At 37.3% G+C, this 22,037-nt stretch overlaps 1 protein-coding gene across 2 annotated transcripts in view; it reads left to right on the top strand.

Annotated features, from left to right (window-relative positions):
* The window catches only part of gucy1a2 (guanylate cyclase 1, soluble, alpha 2), a 36,496-nt gene that overhangs the window by 12,607 nt on the left and 1,852 nt on the right, over positions 1-22,037 (top strand). For both annotated transcript variants that reach the window (XM_079886604.1, XM_079886605.1), the window contains exons 5-8: positions 8,518-8,673; positions 10,266-10,595; positions 14,726-14,869; positions 18,698-18,852. In XM_079886604.1, the coding sequence (XP_079742730.1) occupies positions 8,518-8,673; positions 10,266-10,595; positions 14,726-14,869; positions 18,698-18,852 (785 nt within the window). The remainder of the gene's footprint in view (positions 1-8,517; positions 8,674-10,265; positions 10,596-14,725; positions 14,870-18,697; positions 18,853-22,037) is intronic.

The raw sequence follows: 22,037 nt of genomic DNA, 5'->3' as shown, positions 1-22,037 counted from the left end.
TAACAAAGCACTTTTCTTCACTGTGTGTGTGTGTGTGTCCTGAAGCTGACTACTGGACTGAGGAAGATAAATGTCAACAAATATAAATAAATCGCATAACACAGTGTCAGCACTAAAAGAGCGGGATGCAGTGCAACAGAAATAATTATTTTAGAAATAATAATTAAATAGTAATTCTGTAGTGACATCGTGACTAGAAATGGTGCAATTTGAAGATACGACTAAAACTAAAACCATAAAAACTAAGTTTCATTTAAGTGCATTGCTAATAAAAAGTATAATAATATCTAAATGATATTAAAATAACACTGTGCAACATTAATGAGTGCAAATGTAAATAAACAATATAATGATAGCCAATCAGAACATATTTTATATTTATTTTACAGCTGTGAGCAGAAGGATTTTGGACCAATGAGATTTTTAGGAGGTGAAGCTAGCCAACATGATGCAACAAAACTGGAAACCAGTTTGCATAATGTCGAATCCGTCTGTAATAGTGTACAAGAACATAATTAATGCATCTATAATCATAGTACACTGAAAATAGTAAAGTAAAGTAAAGCTGCTCCTATTATTTGTGAAGTGTGCATCTGTGTTTGCATTTTCAGTTCATATTGTCCTCAATCCCTTATGCAATAGAGGATGAGGAGGTTATGACCGTTTTCTCTTGACTTTAGTTACATAAAAATGCAGATGAATGTGAGCCGAACGCTGCCAGAGAAGTTTTTCCACATGTATGAACCTAAAATATGATGTAATGAATTTAGCCCATTGCTAATGCAGACAAGGGTTATTTTAGTAGACTTTTTAACCTTAACCTTAAATATAAGGTTTAATTTATTTTTGTTCTTAATTTAATTTTAATTTATTTAATATATTTTTTTTATTTCAAGTGAGTAATTGTATTACACTTATTATACTTATATATAATACTAATATATAAAGTGTGTGTATGTGTGTAAATATACACATTTATACAGTATATATTTATAATATATATCCATACATAAATGGGTGTGTGTGCACAGACACACACATATATCTATATAAATATAATAATGTATATACACACATATATTATATAAACTAAACATTTCATGTTAGATGTGATTAATTGCGATCAGTCGATTTTAATTAATGAATGTGGCCATAGAGTCAGTGGTGTCAAGAAGATATTGTATGATGTGATAGAAAGACCCAATACTTGTGTACTTGCATTGAATGCATCCTCAAAAGTATGCACTGAATGAAGCATGTATGAATTGGAACACACACACACACACACACACACACACACACACACACACACAGGGCTGTAGCTAGAGGATTCGGGGCCCCCTGAAAAAATATTGATGTGGGCCCCCACCACCCTCCACCCTCCACCAATATCATATACTGTACAATAGATGAGCATGGAGGCCCACATATAACAGAAGATGGTGATGTTGTTGTAAAACCTTTATTTTAAAAGTTAAATGTTTATATAAAAATTACAACTAAAAACTAACAAAAAGCAAGAATTTTTTAAATAATGATAAAACCAATTTTTTAAAAAAGTAACTGCAAAATAATGTTTTTTTTCCCTAATCAGTCTGTTATAATTCATAAATCAAAAAGTAAACATTTAGAAATTGACAAGAATGCAGTCAAATTTCACAAATAAAATAATTTATTGTCTTATTTTTTTAATAAAGATCATATGGAACTGGTAATATTATAAAATAAACCTATTAAATGTATTCATCCAAGTGCAGTGTGTTGTATTCGTGTTTTCTTGATGTAATAAAATACACCATCAGCCGGCAGTGCATAATGAAATGCGTCGTGACTCGTGTCAATAGTGTAAAAAGACAGGAATTCTGAGCATGTAATCATTCGGTTGATTGTGGTGCGCGCCGATAATGAAAAGTGACAGTAGCCGGCAGGCTGAAGATGGTAGTTTTCTTATTCCCAGCGAAATAACAATATAACCTGTCTTTAACGTCTTGATCGACTGGGATACAACAACTCTCCTGGCCTCCCTCTCCTTCTTTTCATGGCGTTTCTGGTTCCCTGATTTATGTTTTCTTTTCCCCGACATTTTTCAGTCAGTCAGTCAGTCAGTCTCCTGCTCTTCCACCAAGTTCATCGTTAACTTCAGGCTCTGCCGCCTCAACTCTGATTGGTTCTGTTCACGAGCTGGGGTGGATTTTATTGGGTCCATCTGATGTTTGTCACTGACTGAATAATTAATAAATACAGATCGGACTAAACCATTTATAGGGAGGTAAGAGAAGCAGATATGTGGAAATCATATTTAACCAAATTGCATTGGTTTTCATTTAAATCTCAGACATGCAACTAATATAAATATTAGAATTATTCATACAACAGGGGCCTATATAGTATAACTGCTGGATTTTGTGGGGCCACCTTTCACCCCACTATAGCGATGGCCCTGCACACACACACACACACACACACACACACACACACACACACACACACACACACACACTCTCTCTCTCTCTCTGATTAGCACCTTATTGCGCTCTGGAGTGCAAATGTCTTTCTAAAGCTCCCCTCTTCACCCCTCATTCTCTTTAATCTGTTGTTCTTTGAAGGATGGTGGTGTCAGATCTGATGCGTGTAAATGTGTTTCAGTTTGTCACAGAAAGCCGTTTGTTGTCTTGTCATGTAAAACGCCGCTGAAGTTAAAAGCTCAGAATCAAGGTGGCTTTGCTAACAGAGAAAATAAATAATTAAACAGAGGAACAGATCATGAAATGAGAAGTCAGGTGTCAGTCTCAGTCTAAATCTATCTATCCATCCATTGAATTCTGTTCAATTCTCTGTTCAGTTCTGAATGATGCACAACCATACTCTGGTGTGGGAAACTTTAATGATTTTTTAAACAAATAAAATGTGCTCACAGATATAGACTGCTGTAGAGAAACACACACACAGATTTTCTGCTTATATTCTGCTGGTTTGCACATCTTGAGATCTGTCTGACAATGATATGTAGAGTGATTGATCCTGAACCGTTTGTTATGGAAATCTGTGTTTCCGTGTGTGTGTGTTGAAGCCAGAGGAAGCATATGTCTGTGTCTCATGGCCGATTATATATTTATTGCATGGTTCTATAAACGGTTCCACTGCAGTGAAGCTTGAACTCTCGCCAGGATTGTTCCTGCAGGATTCTGCTGTGCTGAAACCCTCTCAACGCAGGAGGCAAGGTTTGGCAGATGCTGGTTTAGATTTTCAGTATTTGTGGTGTAATGGTTTTGTAACTCTGTGGGGTGAACTGGTTTCAGTGTAAAAAATCTCCACCTTGTTCACAAACCACATTTCAGCTTAATCAGTTGCTGAGTCATACATAATTAAAGTCCTCCTTTCCATGTAAATTACAGTTACGTAGATTGTGCCTCATTCACTAAAGTCAACACAACTACTATTCAAGCAGTTAAAGAGGTGGTGTAATGCCCTTTTCACAAGATGTAAAATATGTCCCCAGAGTGTGTATGTGAAGTTTTAGCTCAAAATACCCCACAGATATTTTTATATAGCATGTTAAAATTGTCACTTTTTGAGGGTGAGCAAAAACACACCGTTTTTGTGTCTGTCCCTTTAAATGCAAATGAGCTGCTGCTCCCGGCACAGGGGGCGGAGCTTCAAGAGCTCGTGTCCTTTTACCTCACACACACACACATGCACTGAACATTTCAAAAACGTTTAACTTTTTATTTACTCTGAGTGTGGGTTATGTTTTGTACGGGTTATTATTTACTCTGAGTGTGAGTTATGTTTAGTACGGGGTTATTATTTACTCTGAGTGTGGGTTCTGTTTAGTACGGGGGTTATTATTTACTCTGAGTGTGGGTTATGTTTAGTACGGGGGTTATTATTTACTCTGAGTGTGGGTTATGTTTAGTACGGGGTTATTATTTACTCTGAGTGTGAGTTATGTTTAGTACGGGGTTATTATTTACTCTGACTGTGGGTTATGTTTAGTACGGGGTTATTATTTACTCTGAGTGTGGGTTATGTTTAGTACGGGGTTATTATTTACTCTGAGTGTGGGTTATGTTTAGTACGGGGTTATTATTTACTCTGAGTGTGGGTTATGTTTTGTACGGGGTTATTATTTACTCTGAGTGTGGGTTATGTTTAGTACGGGGTTGTTATTTACTCTGAATGTGGGTTATGTTTAGTACGGGGTTATTATTTACTCTGAATGTGGGTTATGTTTAGTACGGGGTTATTATTTACTCTGAATGTGGGTTATGTTTAGTACGGGGTTATTATTTACTCTGAGTGTGGGTTATGTTTAGTACAGGGGTTATTATTTTCTCTGAATGTGGGTTATGTTTAGTACAAGGGTTATTATTTACTCTGAGTGTGGGTTATGTTTAGTACAGGGGTTATTATTTACTCTGAGTGTGGGTTATGTTTAGTACAAGGGTTATTATTTACTCTGAGTGTGGGTTATGTTTAGTACAGGGGTTATTATTTACTCTGAATGTGGGTTATGTTTAGTACGGGGTTATTATTTACTCTGAATGTGGGTTATGTTTAGTACGGGGTTATTATTTACTCTGAATGTGGGTTATGTTTAGTACGGGGTTATTATTTACTCTGAGTGTGGGTTATGTTTAGTATGGGGTTATTATTTACTCTGAATGTGGGTTATGTTTAGTACGGGGTTATTATTTACTCTGAATGTGGGTTATGTTTAGTATGGGGTTATTATTTACTCTGAATGTGGGTTATGTTTAGTACGGGGTTATTATTTACTCTGAGTGTGGGTTATGTTTAGTACAGGGGTTATTATTTTCTCTGAATGTGGGTTATGTTTAGTACAGGGGTTATTATTTACTCTGAGTGTGGGTTATGTTTAGTACGGGGTTATTATTTTCTCTGAATGTGGGTTATGTTTAGTACAGGGGTTATTATTTACTCTGAGTGTGGGTTATGTTTAGTACAAGGGTTATTATTTACTCTGAGTGTGGGTTATGTTTAGTACAGGGGTTATTATTTACTCTGAATGTGGGTTATGTTTAGTACGGGGTTATTATTTACTCTGAATGTGGGTTATGTTTAGTACGGGGTTATTATTTACTCTGAATGTGGGTTATGTTTAGTACGGGGTTATTATTTACTCTGAGTGTGGGTTATGTTTAGTATGGGGTTATTATTTACTCTGAATGTGGGTTATGTTTAGTACGGGGTTATTATTTACTCTGAATGTGGGTTATGTTTAGTATGGGGTTATTATTTACTCTGAGTGTGGGTTATGTTTAGTACAAGGGTTATTATTTACTCTGAGTGTGGGTTATGTTTAGTACAGGGGTTATTATTTACTCTGAGTGTGGGTTATGTTTAGTACAGGGGTTATTATTTACTCTGAGTGTGGGTTATGTTTAGTACAAGGGTTATTATTTACTCTGAGTGTGGGTTATGTTTAGTACAGGGGTTATTATTTACTCTGAGTGTGGGTTATGTTTAGTACGGGGTTATTATTTACTCTGAGTGTGGGTTATGTTTAGTACGGGGTTATTATTTACTCTGAATGTGGGTTATGTTTAGTATGGGGTTATTATTTACTCTGAGTGTGGGTTATGTTTAGTACAAGGGTTATTATTTACTCTGAGTGTGGGTTATGTTTAGTACAGGGGTTATTATTTACTCTGAGAGTGGGTTATGTTTAGTATGGTGTTATTATTTACTCTGAGTGTGGGTTATGTTTAGTACAGGGGTTATTATTTACTCTGAGTGTGGGTTATGTTTAGTACAGGGGTTATTATTTACTCTGAGTGTGGGTTATGTTTAGTACAAGGGTTATTATTTACTCTGAGTGTGGGTTATGTTTAGTACAGGGGTTATTATTTACTCTGAGTGTGGGTTATGTTTAGTACGGGGTTATTATTTACTCTGAGTGTGGGTTATGTTTAATACAGGGTTATTATTTACTCTGAGTGTGGGTTATGTTTAGTACGGGGATTATTATTTACTCTGAGTGTGGGTTATGTTTAGTACGGGGGTTATTTACTCTGAGTGTGGGTTATGTTTAGTACGGGGTTATTATTTACTCTGAATGTGGGTTATGTTTAATACAGGGTTATTATTTACTCTGAGTGTGGGTTATGTTTAGTTCAAGGGTTATTATTTACTCTGAGTGTGGGTTATGTTTAGTACAGGGGTTATTATTTACTCTGAGTATGGGTTATGTTTAGTAAGGGGTTATTATTTACTCTGAATGTGGGTTATGTTTAGTACGAGGTTATTATTTACTCTGAATGTGGGTTATGTTTAGTACGGGGTTATTATTTACTCTGAATGTGGGTTATGTTTAGTACGGGGTTATTATTTACTCTGAATGTGGGTTATGTTTAGTACGGGGTTATTATTTACTCTGAGTGTGGGTTATGTTTAGTACAGGGGTTATTATTTACTCTGAGTGTGGGTTATGTTTAGTACGGGGGTTATTATTTACTCTGAGTGTGAGTTATGTTTAGTACGGGGGTTATTATTTACTCTGAATGTGGGTTATGTTTAGTACGGGGTTATTATTTACTCTGAGTGTGGGTTATGTTTAGTACGGGGTTATTATTTACTCTGAGTGTGGGTTATGTTTAGTACGGGGGTTATTATTTACTCTGAATGTGGGTTATGTTTAGTACAGGGGTTATTATTTACTCTGAGTGTGGGTTATGTTTAGTACAGGGGTTATTATTTACTCTGAGTGTGGGTTATGTTTAGTACAGGGGTTATTATTTACTCTGAGTGTGGGTTATGTTTAGTACGGGGGTTATTATTTACTCTGAGTGTGAGTTATGTTTAGTACGGGGGTTATTATTTACTCTGAATGTGGGTTATGTTTAGTACAGGGGTTATTATTTACTCTGAGTGTGGGTTATGTTTAGTACAGGGGTTATTATTTACTCTGAGTGTGGGTTATGTTTAGTACAGGGGTTATTATTTACTCTGAATGTGGGTTATGTTTAGTACGGTGGTTATTATTTACTCTGAATGTGGGTTATGTTTAGTACAGGGGCTATTATTTACTTTGAGTGTGGGTTATGTTCAGTACGGGGGTTAGTAAGGACTGCAGTGTTAAGTGTGTTATGGTGTTCAGTGTGTTAACTCAATATCTTTTTAATAAAAGCATATCAATCTGAAACTAGAACTAAATTATCAGACACACCATTTTCACCTGTTGGTCCATAAAACAGGTGAAAAAACCACAAACGCTGAACGTGTCCCTGTGTGACTGTACGGTGACCCTGAGCATCACAGTCCACAGCCGCTTACATAACAGGACAAATATATCGTTTTCACACACCGTCTGCTTTTTCAAATGCTCCGATAGAAACAAAAGAGAATTTGAGATGTCAAAAGAAAGTTAATTATGAAGAACTGTGATTATGTTTACGAAAATGCGTGTGTGTGTGTGTGTGTGTGTGTGTGTGTGTGTGTGTGTGTGTGTGTGTGTGTGTGTGTGTGTGTGTGTGTGTGTTTCCTCGCCTCAGTCCCGGCTGCGTAAATTTATTATGCAGAGTTGGGGAGTTCTGCTTAAATAATGCAGTATGCTGCAAGACTGGGCCGTGTGTGTGTGTGTGTGTGTCTCTGTGTGTGTGTACATTTCTGTACTTCAACTCATAACTCTGAAACTTCCTGTTTCTATGGCGATAACAGGACTGTGTCCTTAATCCAGCAGATGCACACATACTTGAATACCGTGCAGTTTTGCTGTCAGGTTTCAAGTGTTCATATCCACACACACACACACACACACACACACACACACGCACACACAAACAAACACTTTTTTAGAGTTGTGTTAAGTAACACATTGAATTAAACTCGAAGTTTTGAAGTAGTAAGACTAAAATAGAGTTTTATTGTAAAACTTCAATAATCTTTGTTTTACTTACAAAATCAAAAAATCGAATAAATTACCAAGACTCATGATCTGAGGAAACATTCACAAATTGTACAGCATGAGTTACACACTGAAATAACATTTCAGCGCTGCATGCAGACGAATTAGAGGTGCATTCTCCTAACAAATGCAGATTCATTGCATATTCTAGATATCTTCTCATAAAACATGCAAAGAACATTGAATAGTTGTTAAAGAATTCCACCATAGCAACCGAATCCTAATAAAAGAACAGCCTCTCTCTCTCTCTCTCTCTCTCTCTCTCTCTCTCTCTCTCTCTCTTCGAGTGATGTGATGAGATCCAGTGAGAGAGAAAGAGAGAGAGAGAGAGAGAGAGAGAGTGTGTGTGTGTGTGTCTCAGATGTGAAATATACAGCACTAAAATCCGATATGCTTTGTTGTTTTTCTTGACAACCATGTAAACATATTCATGCGAGTGTGTCTTCATAGCAACACCAACTCATCGAGCTTATTGCATTAATATTAATTCTCTGCAAATAAATTGAATTTGTAATATGATATGCATATTTGCTTTTCCATTTCAGCACTTTACTTTACTTTGCTTATATGTGTGTGTCTCTCTCTTTCAGGTGATGGAGCTCAAAGGTCAGATGCTTCACCTCCCTGAATCAAACTCCATCATGTTCCTGGGCTCGCCGCGTGTTGATAGGCTGGAGGAGCTCATGGGGCGGGGCTTACATCTGTCTGACATCCCTATTCATGACGCCACACGTGATGTCATTCTGGTGGGTGTGTCAAACGACATCGTTAGGCTTTCAATGTATGAGCCGTAAACATCACTCTAAAAAATGCAGCGTTGTTTTAACCCAAATTTGGGTTAAATATAGACAAACCCAACCGTTGGGTTACAAATTGTAATTAAAAAATTTAACCCAACAGCTGGGTTTGTCCATATTTGAAACAACCCAGCATTTTTTAGAGTGTACAGTTAGGCTAATGAATTATGCTACTTGATGGAAGAAATGTGATCATTATTATTAATAAATGTAAGTATTTATTGAATGTATGTGCCTTTCATAATATATATTTATATTGCCGTTGTTTTGGCTTCAGGTCACTATATCACTTCCGTCACTTATTATAATCACGATTGTTCCAGTTCTGGATGTCATTGTTGTTATTGTTTACTAAAACTAAAATTGAAATAGATATGAAATGAACAGTGTTTGGGAAAGTTACTTTTAAAAGTAATGCATTACAATATTGCGTTACTCCCAAAAAAAGTAACTAATTGCGTTATTTAGTTACTTTTTATGAAAAGTAATGCGTTACATTACTTTTGCATTACTTTTTCTCACCTGGGCTAGGCTTGCTTGTTTTTTTTTTAATAACAACAAAAAATATATATATATATTTGGCAAATGTTAAGACCCTTTCACACCAAAAGTGAAATGAATAAGCCTCAGGCTGAAGGAAATGCATATTTACTCCTGTACAGTAGAGGGCGCCACTCAAATAAAGGAAGTTCAACACTCTTATTTCTAAATCTAATCTAAAGTAATTTTTGCTCATTAGTATGGTTAAATTAGATCACTGAAGATCAGCAGCAAAGACATTGGTTAATAAAGTGAGATTAAATACATAAAGTATATTTTTGTATTTTAATATAGTTAATTATAAATGTTTTGAGTACTGAGCATTCTTTTTATTCATTTTAAAGAATAATGAATGTTTTCGTGCAAGTGAGATGAGTAAATGCATGTTCACATTTAGTCTAGAACTAAAATAACCATCATGTTTACACACACACACATCCTCACTTTATTTCTCTCAACACAAGGACAGTCAATAAATTTATTTACAATAAATTTCACATTTATTGACTGTCAGTCAATAAATGTGAAAAAGTAACTTGCGTTACTTATTTGAAAAAGTAACTTGGATATTTTGTTGTAAGTTGAAAAAGTAATGCGTTACTTTACTAGTTACTTGAAAAAGTAATCTGATTACATACCTCAAGTTACTTGTAATGAGTTACACACAACACTGGAAATGAATATCTGATGACTTGTGTAGGTTGGCGAACAGGAGAAAGCTCAGGATTTTGTTGTAAATTGAAAAAGAAATGCGTTACTTTACTAGTTACTTGAAAATGTAATCTGATTTTGTACCTCAAGTTACTTGTAATGAGTTACACACAACACTGGAAATGAATATCTGATGACGAACAGGAGAGAGCTCAGGATTTTGTTGTAAAATTGAAAAAGAAATGCGTTACTTTACTAGTTACTTAAAAAAGTAATCTGATTACATACCTCAAGTTACTTGTAATGAGTTACACACAACACTGGAAATGAATATCTGATGACTTGTGTAGGTTGGCGAACAGGCGAAAGCTCAGGATGGACTGAAGAAGCGGATGGATAAACTGAAAGCCACGCTGGAGAAAACACACCAGGCTCTAGAGGAGGAGAAGCGCAGGACCGTGGACTTGCTGTACTCTATTTTCCCGGGAGACGTGGCTCAGAGACTGTGGCAGGGACTCCCGGTTCAGGCCAAGAAGTTTGATGACGTGACGATGCTGTTCTCGGACATCGTGGGCTTCACCGCAGTGTGTGCGCAGTGTACGCCGATGCAGGTCATCAGCATGCTGAACGAGCTCTACACACGCTTCGACTACCAGTGCGGGATACTGGACGTCTACAAGGTAAACACACACACACACACACACACACACACACACACACACACACACACACACACACACACACACACACACACACACACACACACACAGAGATACTGCACATCTGTTTATACATCCATTATTATTATTATCTATCCATCCATCCATTATTAGTATTATCTATCTATCTATCTATCTATCTATCTATCTATCTATCTATCCATCTATCCATCTATCCATCTATCTAACTATCTATGTCTATCATCCATCTATCTATCTATCTATCTATCTATCTATCTATCTATCTATCTATCTATCTATCTATCTATCTATCTATCTATCTATCTATCTATCTATCTGTCTATCATCTATCTATTTATCTATCTATCTATCTATCTATCTATCTATATGTCTATCATCCATCTATCTATCTATCTATCTTTTGTTCTATTGTTCTATCTATTGTTCTTTCTATCTATCCACCCATCCATCCATCCATCCGCAACATCCTAACAATGCCCTAGCAACCATCCAGAAAACCTAGCAACTACTCTAAACTCCCTAGCAACCATCCTGCATCCACCCTAGCAATCGCATAGAAACCCCCTAGCAACCTTTATCCTTTATGTATGACCTTAAACTTTCAAACATTGTCATGAAAACTTTACACATTTAGGCCCCTATTTTAACGATCTGAAACGCAAGTATCAAGCGCGAAACGCAAGTAACTTTGTGGGCGTGTCTTGGGCGCTGTTGTTATTATACCGGCGGGATAAATGACTCTTGCGCCCGACGCAAATCTAAAATGGGTTGGTCTGAAGTCGCTTCATTATTCATAGGTGTGGTTTGGGCGTAACGTGAAATAAACCAATCAGAGCGTCATCTCACATTCCCTTTAAGAGCAGGTGCGCTTGTTCTAAAGAGGATTCCTATTATAACGGCGGATTTGCCAGGAGCGGTTCACAGCCGAGGAGACCGACGTTCTCGTCAGGGCCGTAAAACACAGAGAAGTGACATTGGGGATGGAGAAACACACCCAGATTAGCTTCGGTTAAACAGGCGTATGATAATTTGGGTAAATGTGTAAGCTAGATTTATGCCTATTTTTCACATCTTCATGGACACAACAATGATTTCCCTTGTGTGTTAATATTTTTCCCTGTAATAATGTATGATTTGCAAAAATGAAAACTGCTGCGTCTGTGTGTAGATGAGAGAAGCAAAGTGTATGTGCGTTGTGCACACGCTACATTGATTATGGCCAAGCATGCGCCCTTAAAATAGCATCTGAATAACATGCACAATGCGCCACTGACTTTAGACAAGGTTTCTCCTGGTCAGTGGCGGAATTGTTTTCTGAAACTGCAAAATAGCACCAGGGAACGTTTGCGCCGGAACACGCCTCCTCTTTTCACTGAACCGCCCCCGGGAGCGCAAGTTCATTCCCTAATTTACCGACGTGCGTCTGTGGAGGGAAAAGTCCGCTGTGCGTCGGGTGCAAAATAGGAATGATACATGCGTCGGTGTACAAAGTCAATTGCGCTGGGTGCAAGATAGGGCCCTTAGTTTCAGTTGATTATTTTCCATCCTCTCTCTGACCCTTACAATTGAGTAGGCTGTTTATTTAGTCTCCAAAAACAAGTAACTATATCATACTGCATAAAGCCTATTTGAGGAACATTGAAAGTTTTGCACTCTGACATTATTTTAAGTGTTTAATAGTCAGTGCCGTGATGTGGACAAAAATAGTGTTTGTTATTCTAACTTATGTTGATTTAAAAACAAATATTAAAATATTTTTTATTGTAAAACTGTTTATTGTTTTGATTTGTAATACTCCACTACATCAAAGTTCTGCTCTGGGCCGTCATGACAGTTTAAAAGCCTTTAGTTTAACAAGCTGATCTTTAAAACACCGATACGTGTTCAATGAAAAGGCACTTAGTGAGTGTATGTCAATAAATTGGCATTATAAATGGTGGCAATCCATTACTGCAAATATAAGTGTGTGTGTGTGTGTGTGTGTGTGTGTGTGTGTGTGTGTGTGTGTGTGTGTGTGTGTGTGTGTGTGTGTGTGTGTGTGCTGCTGACTTCAGCTCTGAACCACACAAATACACACAGTTTCTGTAGCCTGTATGCAAATGCCATTTGCTCTCACCTTGTTGTTGTGATTCCTCCGCTGTGCATCAGTCCGTCTCAAGAGAGAAATATTAATATTCATGTGTCCATCACCTGCTTTGTGTTAAGTGTTATTCATCAGAGAGCGTTTATAATCTGACAGCAGCCGCCTGTGAACGTCAAGAGGCTGAATCTGAGCGTGTGTGTGTGTGTGTGTGTGTGTGTGTGTGTGTGTGTGTGTGTCAGGGAAAGCAAGAATTGACAAAAATGTAAATGTGTACCTTGAAATGCAATGTAAGTCGCTTTGGATAAAAGTGTCTGCCACATGTTTAAATTTAAAGTGCGTGTGTGTGTGTGTGTGTGTGTGTGTGTGTGTGTGTGTGTGTGTGTGTGTGTGTGTGTGTGTGTAAGCTTGACAGTGTGAATCTCACAAAGACACATCTCACATTTAACCCCAAAATCAAAAGGAAATAAATTATATCTTGCATAAACAAGGTGAAGTGTATTTTATATATTAGGTTATTTATACAATAGAGTAAAGACGTAAAGAAGCATATATATATTTCACTTATATATAAAGTTTATTGAATAGGATAAACCCCCCATATATATAAATAAATACATACACACACACACACCCCTGGGCAAAATTGTATGACAATTGTATTTTATCAGACAATAACTACTCAAGATTTTGCTTTAGTATAATTTTCGGGACAATTAGGGCCGGATTCAGGATTCGGGACAACAGCTTAGATTCCGGGACTGTCCCGAATTTTCTGGGACGTCTGGTCACCCTAATTACGCTGCTTCCTGATATCACGTGCACAAACACATATAACCTATATTTATATATATAAAACAGTTATGTCCGGTGGAACGATGTATTAATGAACTTCAGACTGGATTGTGTTGGTAATAGACACTTATCTAACGCTAAAAGATGTTTCTCCTCTAACAAGTGCTGTCGATCTCCTCTCTGATCTGAATGGTGTGTGTGTGAAACACTTGAGTTTTGCCACAGACTCGTCCCAGTGTCTAGAACGCCACTGATGCTTCTTCAAGCGTCTCCATACTTGAAAAAACACGGAAAACTACTTTTAAACAGGAAATATTTACGTACATATTTACAGCGGGTCTATTCGCACGGGATCAGGATCACCTGAGGTCATTTTCCCAGACCTTTTTACTGAAGGTAAAAGTCGCCGTAATCTTTCCTGACATTGTCCGTGATCATCACTGAGATGAGACATTCGGACGGGACTAAAATCACAGAGAAGCTCTGGTGATTATTACTTTACCGCTCCTCTCCATGTTACACTAGTCCCGTCCGAATAGGGCTCAAGATAATTAATGTGGTTCAGATAACGTAATATTTTGAGTTTCTATTAATTAAACCAATTTTCTTCATTGCATTAACTAAAAAAAAATATTTCAATGAACTAAAAATTTTAAGGCAACCAGGTAACTTACTTTTTTTAGTTAAACCAACAATCATTTTTTATTTTTACAGTGTAGGGCATTAATCTGGAGAACTGCTTGCAGGTTTATGTGACCCTGGATCACGTCACCAGTCTCGAGTCGCACGGGTATATCTGTGGCAATAGCCAACAATACATTGTATGGGTCAAAATTATACATTGTTCTTTTATGCCAAAAATCATGAGGATATTAAGTAAAGATCATGTTCCATGAAGATATTTAGTAAATTTCCTACCGTAAATATATAAAACATGTATTTGTGTGAGTGAATGCAGCACAATCACCAACATAAATGAACAACTTTAAAGGAGATTTTCTCAATGTTTCCATTTTTCTGCACCCTCAGATTCCAGATTTACAATAGTTGTATCTTGACGAATATTGTCCTATCATAACAAACCACACATCAATGGAAAGCTTATTTACTCAGCTTTCAGATGATGTTTAAATCTCAATTTCAACAAACTGACCCATGTGACTGGTTGTGTGGTCCAGGGTCACATATATGTGTGTGTGTGTTTTGTACAGTAAAAGCTGCTCTCTCTCTGCAGATCGAGACGATAGGTGATGCGTACTGCGTGGCGGGCGGCTTGCACAGGAAGATCGACAGTCACGCCAAGCCGATCGCTCTCATGGCCCTGAAGATGATGGAGCTGTCCGGGGAAGTGCTCACGCCTGATGGGAAGCCAATCAAGGTGAACCAGTGCTGATGTTTCGGAAACTAGTCAAGTCTTCTTTATTTATATACAATACAGATCGTTTCAAAGGAGCTTCACAGAAAGCTCTACTAACACTATAGTGTTGTTATTACTGAGCTGACGTCAGTTCAGTATGGCTAAGTAATTCTACTGTACTATTTTTTTGCAGTATGCATACTGTGCCTAGTGTACAATTCTCTGTTTCTATTAAAATACCCATTAGACACACTTATTTGCGGTATTATAATATGTTGAGTAATGCTAGCTCACACAAGGTGGGATACAATATCCCATAATGCAATGCACGTGACTTAATCTTTCCTTTTGACTTCCTTCTTGACTGATTATTTGATCAACCTGCCAAAACTTTTTTACTATTTATTGTATTAAGATTGCAACACAAATATATATACAGTCGTGCTCAGAATTAATCATACCCCTGGTAAATATGATCAAAAATGGCTGTAAAAAATAAATCTGCATCGTTTATCCTTTTGATCTCTCATTCAAAAAAATTGGCAAAAATATAACCTTTCATTGAACTAAAAGAATTGAAAGTGGGGGGGAAATCACATTATGAAATAAAAAAAATTCTCCAAAACACGATGCAGATTTATTTTTTACAGCCATTTTTGATCATATTTAACAGGGGTATGATTAATTCTGAGCACGACTGTGTATATATATATATATGATTGAGTTTTCTAATATTTGTTTCTGATGATTGGACAACACTAAATTAAACATGCAACGAAGTCATGTGACCAAAATGTTGATTTTTTGTTTGTTGTGTGTGTGTGTGTGTGTGTAGCAGAGCTAGTGTGGATTCAGGGATGTGAGTCGCACTGAAGTGACTCAGTAGGGTCTCATGAGATGCGTTCATGTTTCTGATGTCGTTAAGCTGTCGTTGTGTGTTAAAACACGCTTTTCTATTAGCATTTGTTCATTGTGCATGTCATGATGGCGGAGCCACGGTATAATGTGTCTAACGGTGGCACACTCGTGTGTGTGTGGTTGTGTTAAGGATCTTGTGTTTAAACTCACTGTGGCGACGGAGTGGAATCTGGTCGCCATGGAGACGGCGGAACACTCCAAGTGCTTGGCGCTAATTGATTGCTACATTGTTGCTCTTTTCTCCCATTTAGAGGGAGTCAACGAGCGAATCAGTGTGTGTGTGTGTGTGTGTGTGTGTGTGTGTGTGTTTAGAAGCATCTCTGGGCGTGTTGTGCCACGTCTATATTGCAGTGAATGCAGCAATGATTGTGTTTGTTTGTTTATTTGGTAACACTTTACACTACCTGAGTTAACATGAACTAAGAATGAACTGCACTTCTTCAGCATTTATTAATATTAGTTCATATTAATTTCAACATTTACTAATACGTTATTAAAATCAAAAGTTGTATTTGTTAACATTAGTTAATGCTCTGTGAACTAACATGAACAAAAAATGAACAGCTGTATATTTATTAACATTAAATAAATTAGAGATTAATAAATTATTAATAAATGCTGTATTGCTCAATATTAGTTCATGTTAGTTAATACAATCTCTAATGTTAACTAATGAACCTTATTGTAAAGTGTTACCGTTTAGGTAAACATAGTAACTAGTGCAACACAGTTGCATTAGATTTCTTAAGAGCCTCTACTGTAGTCTAGTCTGTTGCGTGATTGACAGCACTGTCGTCGTGACAACAAGGCCATGAATAATATCAGGGTCGTCGCCACGGGCGACCATGCATCATCATTAAATGTGAGTGTGTGTATATTGGTGGACTCTCTGTGGCATGAGGGCGGCAGTAATAAGATGCCCTTTCGATAACGCCGCTGTTTATGAGCGGTTCGTAATGGGCCTTTATGTGTGATTCTCGTGTCTGAAGCCACTGTCAGTGACATTAGATTCATTAGATCCTGGCGATTAAGCAGATCTGCTGTGATCTGTCCTATTCCGTCCCGAGTTTGATTGACAGCTGTCAGTCACACGCTGCTGCCCCCGTGAATTCTTTTTCAGCACTTGGTGTGTGTGTGTGTCTTGCACTCTTGACAGTATTGGCTCTTCTCTAGAGTTTCCATGGCGATGCTAGTGTGTGTTAGGTTGTTAAAGGTACACACACACATACACACACACTCATATCAGCTCTGTTACAAAACCCAGATATCATTTTTTTAAGGCATCATAGGCTGTTAAAAAAGATTAGCTGCGAAATGATGATGCCTTATTAGATATCTTATTTTAGCCAAAACATTAAGCAGCATTACATGTATTCTTCATGGATAATGCAATCCCAGAATGCATTGCGACGAATGAAAGAATGCATGTGAGGAGTTCGCCCCTTTGCGTATATTGCTAATGTTTCAAAATATGCACAATCAATACATACCATATACAAATATTAGTTGAAATATTTTATTTTTAATGACATTGAAATTATTTTTAATTATACTGTTTGGTATTGAATTAAATGTGTTACTCTTTGTTGAGAGAAATCTGGACTATATGTATCATTTAATACTGAGAAATATTGATACAAATAGAATAATAATCGACTTTTTGCCCAATATTTGTGTTACTTTGTGCGTCGTTACACTGAAAAAAAAAAAAAGTTTGCTCCTTGTTCAGTTTGCCTAATCAAAGCTAAAAATGACAATTGTTGAACGTTTATTCACAACTCAGTTTTATTGTGTTCAGTGCACTTAAACTCATTTTTGTGTGTTGCATTAACCGAAACTGCACGGTAGAGCTGCACGATTCATCGTTAAAAGATCGCAATCTCGATTCAAACACCCACGTGATCTTATTCCTAAATAACGATGATTCTCCTTTGATAAGATCACAGCAGAACATTCAGATCCAGAGAACGCAGTTGTTCAACCACACAGTATCATTATTTCTGTTACACATATTCAAATCTCAGATCTCAGAAGTATTAAAGTTTATAGTTTGTACATAAACAATGATGTCTACAGTAGCGATCAAAGTGAAGAAAATCATCTTTTGAAAGTAACTTATAAATAAATAACGATTGCATCGATTACATTGTTACACCAGTAGGTGGCGACAAGTGACTGTTAAAAAATGTATTTGTCATTGAATCATTAATTCAAGAGATTCGTTCAAAAACGCTGATGCAATCAGTAATGAAACAAGTGAAGTGAGTCATTGAATCATTCATTCAACCGATTATTTTTTTAAAGAATTCATTCAGGTTAATTAAATACTTGAGGAACTAAATGTTGAGGTTATGTGATATTTATGAGTAAAGACAAAGACCTGTTAGTGTTTAACGTTCAGTTATGTTGGTGTTGAGTTTGTGTTTTTGAAGATTGTGTGGTTATAATCGTGCTGAAGAGAAGAAGTGAGGTTTGGATGGTTATAACTCTGGTTAACTCTATTGTTTGATGTTTCATTCAATGGAAATATCTGTGCTAATATCAGTTCAGTGACAAACTAAATATCCATTTCTAAAATTAATGGTGCACACATGAACGGCACCACAAAGTCGTAAATACAAGTGGGAACTCTGAACTTTATCTGATATTCCAAGTTGGGTGTGTGTACATGAGAAAATATGGTGGACACAATAGATAACTGCAAAACAATGAAACTATAAGTCGCATGTACACTATGCAATAGTATTGTGCATTTATGATAGAATATAGACCAATTTCTGAGTGAAAAAGGTAAATCCTAAACTCATTTTATTCAGTGTATTTTATTTCTAATTGAAGAATTTTGCAACAGACTCTACAGCTGCATTGAAGCCATCTGTACTGCATAAAGCGCTATATAAATAAAGTTGAGTTTTCTCTTCATCTGTGCAGCTGAGGATCGGCATCCACTCCGGCTCAGTTCTGGCTGGAGTCGTCGGAGTGATGATGCCCCGCTACTGTCTGTTTGGAAACAACGTCACGCTGGCCAGCAAGTTTGAGTCGGGCAGTCACCCGCGCTGCATCAACGTCAGCCCCAGCACATACCAGTGAGAACACACACACACACACACACACAATCACACCCACTCCACTGATGTGTGACTCTGCTGCAGTGGAGACAGTCACACCTGTTTCTATGGCAACCTGCTTCTGTCGAGATCGTTAAGGATGATACTCTGCAGTCAAGTGCAGCTCTGAAGAACTGCAGACACACACACACACACACGCACACACACACACGTGTTTCAATATGCACCAATGAGCACCTGTTTTTGTAGACATCTACACTCAACATGAATAATTATGCATAGACGAACAAACACTCATGTGCACGCTTACACACACTCGACATCAAGCGCAGAGATAGACCCACACATGCACTCACTTACAGTATGTGCATATAAAACACACACACACACACACACACACACGTGCACGCTTACACTCGACATCAAGCACACAGGCACACGTATATGCATATAAAACACACACACAGACACACACACACGTGCACGCTTACACACACTCGACATCAAGCACACAGGCACACTTATATGCACATAAAACACACACACACACACACACACACGTGCACGCTTACACACACTCGACATCAAGCACACAGGCACACTTATATGCACATAAAACACACACACACACACACGTGCACGCTTACACACACTCGACATCAAGCACACAGGCACACTTATATGCACATAAAACACACACACACGTGCACGCTTACACACACTCGACATCAAGCACACAGGCACACTTATATGCATATAAAACACACACACAGACACACACGTGCACGCTTACACACACTCGACATCAAGTACACAGGCACACTTATATGCACATAAAACTCACACACACATGCACGCTTACACTCGACATCAAGCACACAGGCACACTTATATGCACATAAAACACACACACACACACACACATGTATGCTTACACACACTCAACATCAAGCACACATGCACACACTTATATGCATATAAAACACACACACACACACACACACACACACACACACACACGTGAACGCTTACACACACTCGACAGAGAACATCCAAAATACAGTTTTGTGTTTATTTTATCGCACTGTAACCACATGTATCTGTATATTTCAATGGCGATACAAATCTTTAATGGCTGTTTTCTTAAAATTAGTTTTTCTCCACTTCAGCAAAACTTACATCAAGCTTTACAGTTTTATCCCATCATTTACTCACCCTGAAGCCATCCTAGGTATACATGACTTTCTTCTATCAGACTAAAACTATCTGAGTTATATTCAATTATATCTTGGCTCTTCAGCTTTATAATGGTAGTGAATGGAGGATGAGATTTTGAAGCCCAAAAAAGTGCATCCCTCCATCATAAAAGTGCATCTATCCATCATAAAACTGCATCCCTCCATCATAAAAGTGCATCCCTCCATCATAAAAGTGCATTCATCCATCATAAAAGTGCATTCATCCATCATAAAAGTGCATCTATCCATCATAAAACTGCATCCCTCCATCATAAAAGTGCATCCCTCCATCATAAAAGTGCATTCATCCATCATAAAAGTGCATTCATCCATCATAAAAGTGCATCTATCATCATAAAAGTGCATCTATCATCATAAAAGTGCATCCCTCCATCATAAAAGTGCATCTATCCATCATAAAAGTGCATCCCTCCATCATAAAAGTGTATTCATCCATCATAAAAGTGCATCTATCATCATAAAAGTGCATCTATCATCATAAAAGTGCATCCCTCCATCATAAAAGTGCATCTATCCATCATAAAAGTGCATTCATCCATCATAAAAGTGCATCCCTCCATCATAAGTGCATCTATCCATCATAAAAGTGCATCCCTCCATCATAAAAGTGCATCCCTCCATCATAAAAGTGCATTCATCCATCATAAAAGTGCATCCCTCCATCATAAAAGTGCATCTATCCATCATAAAAGTGCATTCATCCATCATAAAAGTGCATCTTTCCATCATAAAAGTGCATCCCTCCATCATAAAAGTGCATCTATCCATCATAAAAGTGCATCTACCCATCATAAAAGTGCATTCATCCATCATAAAAGTGCATCCCTCTATCATAAAACTGCATCCCTCTATCATAAAAGTGCATCTATCCATCATACAATTGCATTCATCCATTATAAAAGTGTATTCATCATCATAAAAGTGCATCTATCATCATAAAAGTGCATCTATCATCATAAAAGTGCATCCCTCCATCATAAAAGTGCATCTATCCATCATAAAAGTGCATCCCTCCATCATAAAAGTGTATTCATCCATCATAAAAGTGCATCTATCATCATAAAAGTGCATCTATCATCATAAAAGTGCATCCCTCCATCATAAAAGTGCATCTATCCATCATAAAAGTGCATTAATCCATCATAAAAGTGCATCCCTCCATCATAAAAGTGCATCTATCCATCATAAAAGTGCATCCCTCCATCATAAAAGTGTATTCATCCATCATAAAAGTGCATCTATCATCATAAAAGTGCATCTATCCATCATAAAAGTGCATCCCTCCATCATAAAAGTGCATTCATCCATCATAAAAGTGCATCTATCATCATAAAAGTGCATCCCTCCATCATAAAAGTGCATCTATCCATCATAAAAGTGCATTCATCCATCATAAAAGTGCATCTATCATAAAAGTGCATCCCTCCATCATAAAAGTCCATCCCCCATCATCCATCATAAAAGTGCATCCCTCCATCATAAAAGTGCATCTATCCATCATAAAAGTGCATCCCTCCATCATAAAAGTCCATCCCTCCATCATAAAAGTGCATCCCTCCATCATAAAAGTGCATCCCTCCATCATAAAAGTGCATACCTCCATCATAAAAGTGCATCCCTCCATCATAAATGTGCATCTATCCATCATAAAAGTGCATCCCTCCATCATAAAAGTGCATCTTCCCTCCATCATAAAAGTGCATTCATCCATCATAAAAGTGCATCTATCATCATAAAAGTGCATCTATCATCATAAAAGTCCATCCCTCCATCATAAAAGTGCATCCCTCCATCATAAATGTGCATCTATCCATCATAAAAGTGCATCCCTCCATCATAAAAGTGCATCTTCCCTCCATCATAAAAGTGCATCTATCCATCATAAAAGTGCATCTTCCCTCCATCATAAAAGTGCATCCATCCATCATAAAAGTGCATCCCTCC

The sequence above is a fragment of the Squalius cephalus genome (genome assembly GCF_949319135.1).
Source record: "Squalius cephalus genome assembly, chromosome: 11".
Lineage (NCBI taxonomy): Eukaryota > Metazoa > Chordata > Actinopteri > Cypriniformes > Leuciscidae > Squalius > Squalius cephalus.
Note: the sequence above shows the minus strand (reverse complement) of the source record. Positions and strands in the feature narration are given on the sequence as shown.